At 43.7% G+C, this 11910-nt stretch overlaps 1 protein-coding gene across 1 annotated transcript in view; it reads right to left on the bottom strand.

Annotated features, from left to right (window-relative positions):
• Positions 1-3461: 3461 nt before the first annotated feature.
• The window catches only part of MINDY4B (MINDY family member 4B), a 32408-nt gene continuing 23959 nt past the window's right edge, over positions 3462-11910 (bottom strand). The window contains exons 11-12 of the mRNA XM_037061786.1: positions 5487-5667; positions 3462-3669 (exon numbers count right to left, since the gene is read on the bottom strand). Coding sequence (XP_036917681.1) covers positions 3527-3669; positions 5487-5667 — 324 coding nt within the window. The 3' untranslated portion in view covers positions 3462-3526. The remainder of the gene's footprint in view (positions 3670-5486; positions 5668-11910) is intronic.

Raw genomic sequence — 11910 nt, 5'->3', positions numbered from 1 at the left:
TCCAAGACTGAACTTGTGACTTTCTCCCCTCACAATCTGTTTTCATGTGCAATGGAGGCACAACCTTCCACCCGGTTTTCAAACCAGAAACTTAAAAGTCATTCCTGAGTCTTCTTTCTCCTTCATCTCCCTCCCCCACAATCAATTTCTTGCCCTTGTCTATTTTATCCCCCAAGGGGAATTTCCTGAGTGGACCACTTTGCTCTATGTTTACTGTTTCCATTCTATTCTGTCTTGTCTTTTCTAGACCATTGCTACAGCTTTCTAACTAGTCTTTGCATTGACTCTGGGCTGTCTCTACCCCATTCTCCACACTAAGCCTTTTTTTTTAATGCAAATCTTACCAGGCCACTTAGAATCCCCTGAAATTGCCTTGCCTCATCTATGCTGCCTTGTGGTGGGTCCTTATTTGCCCCTCCAGGTGTTCTCAGCCATTCTCCACCTCGCTCTCTGCACTACAACCCTACTGGCTTCTTTGTTCCTCAGGCTCATTCAGCCCAGGGATTTGCACCCTCTGTCCCTTTTCCCCTCTCCTAGTAATCTTTACTCAACCTTCCAACCTTGGCTTAATGGTCTGTTCCTGAGATGTCATTTCCTAAACTTTCAGGTTTTTATTAAAAGATATCACTCATCAGAAATCCCTTCCCTCCACTCATCTCAGTTTTCAAGTTCATACTCAATGAAGTGTTTTTGTTTTTATCATCATACCCCCAGAAGAAACTAAGCTTCATGAGAGAAGGGGGACCATGGCTGGTTTTGCTCACTGTGTTTCTTCAGCCTCCAGCCTGATATATAGGAGAGGTTTAAGAAGTTCCCCGAATGAATGAATGAATGATTGTGTCTCTAGGGCCCTACAACAGTCATCAGTGTTCATAGTTTTTGTTACTCACTTATAGTAAAACCAGGTCCAGGTGTGACTAAAGGCTGCGTGTAACCTGGATGGCATAAACCAGTGTGTGATGAGGGAACCTCAGGCCTGCCTGCCCCCTGGCCTGGTCCCACCTACCTTCTCACACCGGTGAGTATACACCTGCAAAAATATTACGCACATCTTCTTGCAGAACAAATAATGATTTTGAGGAACATTCTAGTCCAAATTGAGACTTGAGAGAAAAAAAAAACACTGTATTTGCCATCTCTTTCAGGGGTTAGTTCCACTACAGACATAGTCAGTTTAGGCAACTATTCAGAAAAATTATTACCTTAGATTTCAAACAAATGGCTCTCTCTTGCTCTGTGTCTGAGAAGGTGGAAGGACAACTAAAGCCATTCTTCTCAAAACACAGGAAGTTCAAAGGTGAACTGATAGTTCCAGGACATTTCTAGCTACTTTTACATAACATGTTTTTACCTTCAAAAAAATCAAGTATAACTGGGTGCCCTGTTTATAAGATAAAATAAAAACTTATTTTCACTGAACATTGATGTGCAAAGTTTTTAATACCTATATATATATATCAAAATTGTATACCTTTATGCATAAAACATGGATTCTTAATCTTCCCTCTATTATTTTACTTATTTATAGATTTGTTCCACCAATAACTTAAGATGGACTACAACACCTATAAAATATGGCAAAATAATACATGTGATAAATAAATTAAAAATTCGAAGGAAAAATAGAGTAGGGACAAAAAGTAAATTCAGAAATGAGGCCAATTAAAAACCGTCTTTTAAAAGAATGAGTACACCGGCAGCATGCAGCACTGCTGGCTGCCTTCGCAACAGTCATCCTGCTTCCTCCTTCCGCAGGAATCGGGCGTCCAGTGCTCAGTCCGAGAGGATGAACCGTGACTGATCTAAGAGAGACAGGTACCCGTAGCTGGACCATTCTTGTCAGAAGGGGAATGTCCTGGTGTGAGACACTTGCAGTGAGATCTGATATTTGGGGCTGGGATCTTTCTCATGAATGTACTTGCTAGGGTTTCTCACTTGGCAATAAGCTAGCCAGCAGGCCACTCCAAAGGGGACATTTAGTTAGGAACACCTCAGTGTCCCCGAACAAAAACAGGGCTGCATGCCAGGGACAGCACAATATTGCTAAACTGAGACCAAACGAGACAAGGGTCTGTAGGGGTTCACTCGTTTGTCTGATGTATTTAAAATCCCAAATGAAAATACCCATGGTACAGATGCTGTATTCAGCAATCTGAGCCAAAATGGCTTTCTCTTCTGATGTAATTTATTATTCACCTTGAAGTTTCATTTTTTGCATGCTCCTTAAGTTAAAACATGCTTTTGGAGCCAAATGAAAATGCATTAACAAATTAACTTGGAAAGTACAAGCAGAAAAGTTGTTCTTTACAAACTAACCTTTGGCGTGTGAATACAAAGCCCTGAAGTGTGTGAGTTGGTGGATCAGTAGGGCGGGTGGGAAAAAGATCTGAGTGGTTCCTGTACACTCCTTCAGGAAGAATATATGTCTTACTCTGTGTAGTTCTTCAAAAAAAAAAATAGGCATTCAACAGGACAGGGAATGGTCATATTCTAAAAAGAATGATTTCTCCTACAACACAAAAAGCAGCTGCAGAGGGTTTAAGAGACAAAAAACATGACATAAGAAGAGATTTTATTTTATATATAATTTAGTTCTATCTAGGAGTCAGACTTCTTCCTCAGTTTGTCTGTCTGTGTATTTTTATCCAGTGTATAAAGAGAAGAAACAAACAGCTCTGATGGAAAGAATGTCTCCTGCTGTGTGTTTGCCATGACCACCTGAACCCACGAGGCAGCTGCCACAGAGGCCGGCCCACTGGGAACAGCGCCGCACCCAGCCCGTGAAGCCCATTTACTATTTTAATGGCAGAACTTGCTAATGTGGGCACACGAAATGTGACCTTCAAAAGGAATGCTGTCCACACCAGGAAGTCTTTGAGAACACTTGAGTTCTTGCCATAGCTAAAAATCTGATGATGCATTGCCAATGACTTCATCTGAAAAGAAAGCTAGCTGCCTGCAACTGTAGTCCTCAGGGAGAACTACATCAAAAAAAGACTAATTGGGAAATAACATGCAAGCAAGAGACTTCATTTTCCCATTTGAATGAATGAAAGAGCTGGTCTACGTGAGTATAGAGCAGGAGTGTTAAACTCATTTTCACTGGGGGCCACATCAGCCTCACAGTTGCCTTCAAAGGGCTGAATGTAATTCTAGCACTGTATAACTACAGTCCTAATGTAGTTATACAAAATGTAACTACTCCTTAACTAGGGGCAAGGAGCTAGGCGCTGCCACCAGGTAGAAACAAGGTGCTGGATGAAAACAGGTGGAGGGCCGGATTCGGCCTGAGAACCTTGTGTTTGCCACCTGTGGTGTAGGGGATACAGCTTGCAGACCCTGCTGCAAGGACCACTGTTCCTCCTCCAGCTCTGAAAGCAACTGCAGAGGACCTAACATGGATGCCTCCCAAAGAATGCTAATGGGGGTTTTCTGTGGGTAATGTAGATGTGAAATGACGTCCCCTCAAATTAATCTTTGTATTCCCAGCAGTTTTGACACTTCACTGCACATCGTGGCTTTCTCTTTAGAAGAAGGGAACAGCTCCTTTCCAGCTGATGGTGGCCTCTCTCCACTTGGTTCTGATCGCCATCTCCACTGGAGAAAACTGTCTTCCTGGTCCATGTTCATTCTCACGTTGGTTCCTTTCCCAGGGATGCGAGTGAGTATCTGAGGGAGGAACAGCCAGCATTTAGACCTCAGCCCATGTATACACCCTTCCAGAGGAAGCCAGGAAGGAAGGCAGACAGGATGGGTGGGCAGGAGCTGGACTCAGCAAGTGTGTTCCTAGAACTGGTTGGGCAGGGGAGATGGTACATAGAAACACTGGGTTGCTGTGTGTTTTGGAACATGAGTTTTGATGAGTCAGGCAATGCGCGTGGCCACAGCATGGTCTAACACACACAGCCGGGTGTAGGTCACTGGATGTTGTTAGGAAAAAGGGAGAGCTGTCACCTCTCAATGTTTTTACGGGCACACTTGCATTATGAGGTGAAGAGCAAGGTATTCTAGTAAGGTAATTATGACCTGGGTTCAAGGCTCAGATCTGTTTCACACAACATTTGAGAAGGTGTTGAACATTTCTCAGCATTATTTCTTCAATTAGTAACTGTTGGTGATCTCGGTTTCCTCTATGTACAAATATTTATCACAGCATCGCCTCATATAACTATTGGGAGAACTTAATGAGATAATGTAAGCAAAGCTTTTAACACAGTGTCCAGGACAGAAAGCTTGTGATGCATGTGAACTAATAAAAAAATGATGCTCTTCTCTGCCCTGACTAGTGTGGCTCAGATGGTAGGAGCATTGTTCTGTAAACCAAAAGGTTGCAGGTTCAATACTTGGTCAAGGCACATGCCTAGGTTGTGGGCAAGGTCCCTGGTTGCAATGTATGAGAGGCAACCAACTGATATTTTTCTCTCACTCTCTCACTCCCTCTCTTTAAAATCAATAAGCATGTCCTCAGGTGGGGCTAAAAAGAAAATCATGCTTTTCTCAAAGAAGACAGTAAAGTAGAGATGATAATATGTTTTAATGAACACATTGCCAATGTCCCACTAAATTAAATGGGACTAATATATATTTCTCATAATGTATATTTCCCACTAATATATATTTCTCATAATTAAATGAAAAGATTAGGATCTGTACAGACCAATCAGTCACTAAGATACTTTTTCAGATTTGGTCATGATAATGAACAGGCTGATGATATCAACACAAGGACCCAGAGATCAAACCAACAAGCCTCTGTGTGAGGCGGAGCTACCGGACACAGACCGGCGCTCTCATCACTTCTTCTCCCTCGTCTGAAAGGTCAGTGTTAAGACATGCTAAAGTTAGACTCTTTTCCTCACAAGTTTAAATTTGTGGTTGGAATAGAATGAAATGATCTGTGTGGTTTTCTGCCTGCCCCGTTGGACTAGAACCTCCTAATACTGTGGGACCATGCCCGAGTTTAGTCGGCTTTCCTGGAGTTTGGCAGAGTGCCTGGCACTTGGTAGGCGCCCTAAAGGCTTTTTGAACTCATCTGAACAGACATGCACCATCGGTTCGGTTACTTATGTCACAGGAGGATCATCTGATGTTCGGTTGTGGGACAGAATTATCCAACTGGAACTCTTCTTCCCAAATTCATTTGTTTTCTTTCTGGTTCTTTCCTCAGGTTTTAAATACCACATGCTCAAAGATGTTTTTGACCCTGGAGAAGGCTTTTTGGACATTTGACTGCACCTTTTGTTTTTTCTTTAACCTGTAAGTTATTTGTTCCTTGAGCTATTTCTAACCCCTGCTCTAATCCCAGCAGGCTTGGGACCCCCAGGTTACAGCGCTGGGCTTGGGGCCCATGGGGCTCACAGGTGGGTTTCATTTCAGAAATCAAACCTGAGCATTTCCCCGCAGACATAGCACGAATATCCACACAGCTGTTAAATGTCTCTTTGAGCACATTAAAGCGCACAGCACGTGGAGTTGGAAATGCTCACCTACGGTAAGACGGGCAGGCTTTTTCTGGGAGGGCTGCCCGCTGTAAAAGTACAGATCAAAGAGCCGCTCCATTTTCCAGTCTGATAAGAGCTGCCTATTTGTGCTGAAAAGGACACTGCAATTTCCCCTGATGTCGCACAGCCAAATCGGTAATTTGGGAGTCTTCAGCATGCTGCCCACCTGGAAGGGGAGAAGTAAATGCAGATGAATATATAGAGATTTTGCCGACTGTATGGCTGATGCTGATACATTGTCATGATCAAAAGCAGCTTGGAGACAGCTCGGTGCACTCCCAGCTCTACCCGGCCCTGTGTGTGGAGGGAGACTGGAAATGAAACTTCATGAATGAATTTATATTTATGAATGGTGTGTTCTGGTGGTGATGCTGTCGGTTTTCTTGTAATGGATTTTATTTAAAAATTGTTTTTGAGGGTAGCCTTGTGGAGGAGGCAGAAACAGCTCAGTTTGGGTGTGAAGTGAGATAGAGAACACAGATAAATTGAAATATAAATGGAGGGATGGAATAAGAGAACTTCGAGTTTCTTTGTTATTGACTAGCATAAAGGCTCCTGTTCCCAAGACAGGACAGGATACATTCAGCAGGTGGCCAGACTTCTAGCAGCTAATCATTCAGAATATGGAGAAAAGATCATTTAGCTTATAGAAATATAGGGTATTTTGAATATAGAAAAAAGCTTCTGGGAAATGAGGTGAAAACACACACACACATGCTCACACATATATACACATATCTGTACGAGAACACATAGATGAATTGCAAAAATGTATTTAGAGCTGAATGTGCTTGTTTACTATAACATATGGTAAGTTTATGGCTATAACCAGATTGCTACCTGTTCTTACCAGGCAACAGTCAATTCGGCCTTGAATTCTCATAGCTGGTGGCTCAGATGCACAAAGGCGCCACTCTGGGAGCCCCGGGGTAAAGAGTGTGCGCACACTGCTGAAGCCCCTGAGGGTGTCCCAATGTGATGGCACATTTCTATTAGCAACCGCTACCATTTTGTTTAAACGTGCAGGGAAGCACATGTTTTTTAAAAGATGCTGTTAAAGCTCATTAACATTAAAACTTTTTTTCCTACTTAGATGACATGAGCTACATGGAAAACCCCATCATGTCCATGTGAGCCAGGGAGCGCAACTGGACCCTCTGCCCTGGTGTGGCTCCTCGTAATGGTAGGGTCCAATTCTGTCTCTTTTCTCCTCAGTCCTCAGAGTTGTGCTGTGTGTTCAGGAACAAACTCTGTTTATGGAAAATCCAGCTTTGGATAATTATGAAGTGCTTTGTAAACCCAAGCATTAAAGAATAATAACTCGATATTTGATTTCTCAGTAATTCTATCCAACTGTCTTCGTGTTTTTTTTAAATCCCTCTGTTATGGGATTTAAAAGTAGGTGAATCAGAGATGCTTTTGCCTTTAAGTGTGTCACTTTTCACTAACACAGAAAAATTATGTTATTGTATTTGAAAGAAGTGACCCCAGTTTTAGTTGATAGTTTCAAAGGGGGAGCAAGCCTAGCACCCTAATCTGGACTTGCTCATAGCAGGTGCAGGATTTGCACATCTACTCACACTCCAGGTGACCCCTTTGGGCTGCATATGACACGAGCATCTCACATATCAAAGGTGATGCAAGTCGCCCACTGGCTGCACTGGAAATAAAACACTGAGGATGTGTCACTGAAGCGGCCGTATGTGTTTGCCTCCCAGAATCCACCCCCAAATTCCAAATAAGACTGCAGCCATTCATTAGTTATAACATTAGCACTTTCCTTCCTAGGCCTTCTTGCCATGGCACCTTCTGTACTGTGGTTACATGTCATCAAAATATGATCCACAGCACTTGGAGTTAATGGGTTGGTAAACTTGGATAAGCTAATTAGGAAATCGATGGCTGTTCATACTGTTCATAATAAGAGGTCACTCCTTTTGAACTTTAGATAGATATTCTTGCTGCCTTTAAGCCCATGAGTGTTCCTGTAAAGTATGTCTGGTTGATGTAATAGAATATAGACCCATATGATACTGTTTCACAGAAACTTTGTAATGTAGGCAAACTTGAACCTGCTCTCAGATAGCATACTCTGCAAGGTGCTGACACCACACTAGTGTTACTTTATGTAACAAAGCAACAGTTTCCTGGACGCAAAGCTACTTAGGATTTTGTTAGAAGAGGAGGAAAATAAAGGACAGTTGGCCCTGGAACAGCATGGGGTGGGAGGTTAGGCGCTGATCCCCTAGGCAGTTGAAAATCCCTTGACTCCCACAGAACTTAAATTGTCCCTTGATATCAGCAGGGGATGGGTTCCAGGACCCCCATGGGTACCAGAATTTGCTGAGGTTAAGTCCCCTGTATAAAATTGTGTAGATCAATGCAGACTATAAGCTTCCCACATCCAGAATGCCAACTGCAGATAAAAATAGTGCAGATATTTATTGAAAATTATCCATGCAGACATGAACTGTGGAGTTCAGACCCATGTTTTTCAAAGGCCAACTGTATATTATAAATACAACAAACTCCAACCCTCCAGAATGGCCATACAGGGACCACACAGAGCGACCACACTGAGCGGGCAGAGCCTCGCTTGCCTTGGGATATTCTGGTAAAAAAGAAAATGTCACTCATAACTGTCATGGTACTTTGGGCATTAACTTGAAGAGGCGAGCCCTGTGAGTGCAGCTGAGCACCCACCTGGCTTAAAGTGAGTCCTTCAAAAATGCGACAGAACACCCCCAGTCGAATCCAGCCAAATATTTCATGCCCTTCCTTTCTTGGCAGACCTCATAATCCGTTTGGCTGGGATTTTCAGTCAAGAATTTGTATTGTGTTTAGGTAGTTTATCAGCCACCCCCTCCCCCAACAAAGCAAGATTCTAAATATGTTTTATTGGTGAGATTCCACCAATGCAGAATTGGTGCATGCTGCCTCATGTTGCTATGGTAAAAAGGAAATTAAATTGTGATACAGTGGTACTATAAATAAAATACCTTTCTTCTTAAGTTCACTCACTGTGCAATAAGCCCGATAGGTTCAGCGTTCCATGCAGCCACGGAGCCTTTCATAACATATATCATTTAAACCAGTGTCAAACTATAAGGACAGGAAAAGGGATGGGCAAATTCTAACATCAGAGGGCAAGATCCAAGTCCATGTAACTCTTTTTCCATGCCACCTACAATGTGCCTTGGCATAACAAGCTTGATATTGTAAGTCTCAAGGCCCCAGTCTGGTAATGTGAACAGGAAAAAGGGGTCGGAAACCTTGTGCTTTCTTTGCCGATTCCTGGGGATGATCCATGCACAGAACTGTTACTGGTCTGGCTCTCAGCTCTGCCTGGAGCACCAAGCTGATGTAACTTCTGTGAGCACGCTTGCAGGCGTGTTGTTGTGCTTGCGGGACACTTCCTCAGTGGCTCAGGGGCAGAGTACATGGGTGCAGCTCCATTTGGTGCTTTTATGGTTGGATTCCCATCGGTCTCTTTAGAGGAAAAATGTGAAGAGCAAAGAGAGTACCACAGGGAGGATGCTGCGCTCTGCCAGGGCGGCTGGGGCCATCATTCCAGCCAACCTAGATGGCTTCAGCCCTTTCTAAAAATCAGAGTTGATTTTTCTTCTCAGTGGCAGATGCGAAGATAATGTGAACCTCCTAAGGCTTTCCAGATGGTGTTAGACTCAAACTGCTTTATGTTCTCACTTAGGTATTGGAACCTCACACTCAAACCTGTACCTTCAAATAGAGAAGTGACAGGAGGCCTCAAAATAGTGCCCCGTCCTGTGGGTAGCTGGCTGTGTTCCGTGGGCACCGTCAGTCTGCTGGGCTCTGGGGGGCTGGCCGTGTCTTCTAATGAGAACTGCATTTTTAAAGGAAACCTCCCCCACTGGGCTGTGACATTGGGGCTGAAAGCCGTGTGTTTTGCTGTCTCTGCAGTTTTATCACAGAGAAAGAAGAGATCCGCTCCGGGGAGACAGACACGGCATTATAGATGGGTTGCACCTCAGCAGAATCTGTCAGGCGGCGAGTCGGTTTTCTTTTGAACTCAGAAACCTCCCTTATATTAGGTTTTTATTATCAGTGCATACATTTACTCTTTCAAATTTACAGCACCCGTCCTGAGTAGGAGCCCCTAAAAATTGTAAAACTCTTCTATGGCCAGCTGGCAGATCCAGTATGGGGTCAGCCTGCCTCCAAGCAGAAAGGAAGGGGAGTGATTGTGGGGTCTTCAATCCAGTGATACTAGAGTACTGTTCTAGAATCCCGTCCAGCTCTCTCCTGAGGGAAATTCTGCTCTGCAAGGTATTTCAGGCTACAATTGAATGCTGTGAAATGTTAGACTCCTGGATACACTGCAGTCAGATGGCCTTCAGGCCAGTGCACCGCTGAGGGCCACTGAGCTTGCCCTCCCGGCCCGCAGCTGATAGGTGCAGCCTGCCATGCCAGCAGGCGAATGGGGCAAGACACCTCCTAGGGTGTCCAACCTTGTGGCGTCTCTGGGCCACACTGGAAGAAGAAGAGTTGTCTCGGGCTACACATTAAATACACAAACACTAACGAAAACTGATGAGCAGGAAAAAAATGTTTTAAGTAAATTTGCGATTTTGTGTTGGGCCACATTCACAGCCATCCTGGGCCACATGTGTCTTTCAAGCCATGGGTTGGACACCCTGCTTCGATAGCATGTGTCCCAAGAACCTGCAGGTCTGTCACTCAGACTCACCAGTGCTTTGACCTGGAAGTCAGCGGACCAAGTGCTAGCCTGTTCAGCACAAGTACATCCATTCTAAAACCTAGCCATGATTTTATCACCACCCAAAGGTCACAGCCCAACATCCACGCACCTGGAGTGGACGTTACTAGTGGTTATGTAATATGAGTCTACATCTATGTGTAAAGATATAGATATGTTAAGTTATAAGAGCACTCAGAGTGTCATTCCAAGAGTGAGCATTTTGTGTTTACCGCTTTGTCAGAAGACAAGTGAAAACTATAACAACAGTTGGTGTGGCACCGTGGGTGGGGTGTGGGCTTCTGGTGTCGGCAGATCTGGGCTCACAGCCCTCGCTGTGACACTCACTCAGTGTGGCCGTGGGCAAGTCCCTGTACCTTTCTCAGTCTGGAGTTTCCCATCCATAAATGAATGACTAGACAACTGGACTGAAACTAACACTGATTACCACTTTGAGTGGAAGTGAGGATTAAATGAACTAAGGTACCATTGCAAGTGGCTCAGAGAGAGCCCGGCAGGCCGCAGGGCATGCCGGCACAGCAGTGAATCAGTAAGTTTCATATACAAGGAAGTCCTCATGTAGTGCCGTGGGTAGGCTCTGGGACTTGAAGCACAATGATGTACGATAAAACCAATTTTAGCGCTGACTAGTTGATATAAACAGGAGTTCAATTCCTGTGGCACCTCATCAATGCTGTACCTAAACACACTGAGTGAAATGCCACCTTTGGAGGACCTGCTGTACTTTCTTTAATTACCATTTTCAAGGATGGTGAAAAAATATAAAATTGTTATACATATAAAATTACTGTATGTATAGTTATTTTAATCATAGAAGCAAGTTATGTATTACTTTTATCTTAAAATAATGAGCTGATCTACAAAGAATAAAAAGCACCTTCAGATAAAATCATCTTTACACATATACAAGTATATGTCCAACATATTCATGTCTCAGCAGTTTAAGTCAGAAAACTAACTGCCAGCCTGTATTTGCTCTTTAATACATTTGTTCTGAAACCAAACTTTGACAGCCTGACAGACACAACTTAATCAACATCCTCAAGGCTTCAAGCCATTAGTGTACGATTTCAGGCAATTTTCACCGAGGCCAGGATTCGTAGGAGCTCCCTGGGGAGAGAGCCCTGAGTCCGGAGAGGAAGGATGAAAACCCACATTAGTCACTTTTCTGAAAGATGGAAGCATTGCAGATTTGATTTCTATGTAGATTTCAAAGCTAACCTGAGCAGTTTCCATCCGGTGCCCACTTTAAATTCGTGGGCAAGCTTGTGACGGTGGCCCTGTCGTCTCATATGTTTTGCCCTCTTCCCAGCAGGAGAGCTCTTATTTCTCACCTTAGGCCTCAGCCTCTTCGCTGACTTTAATGCTGTGGCAAATATTAAGGTCCTGGAGAGCATTTCAAGATCTGAGATAATTTTTGTTAGAGTATGATTTAATGGCCCCATTGATCTGAGCTGACTTGTGTAGAGAGAAATGTGATCCTGAGAAAATGGTAGCCCTGAATGCCTATAAATTCTTGACTCTGTGAGTCTCTCTTTCTCTTTCTCCCCATCCCTCCCTCCCTCAACTTCCTCCCCTTTGGTGGCATGTTCTTCACACAGCCACTTCTCTCAGCTATTTAGCAAACACCTGTTTAATTTTAATTTAAGATAA

The sequence above is a fragment of the Sturnira hondurensis genome, unplaced genomic scaffold (assembly GCF_014824575.4).
Source record: "Sturnira hondurensis isolate 20B ecotype Veracruz unplaced genomic scaffold, ASM1482457v3 Scaffold0013537, whole genome shotgun sequence".
Taxonomy (NCBI): Eukaryota; Metazoa; Chordata; class Mammalia; order Chiroptera; family Phyllostomidae; genus Sturnira; species Sturnira hondurensis.
The sequence above is the reverse complement of the archived record's forward strand: the minus strand, read 5'-3'. Positions and strand labels throughout refer to the sequence as shown.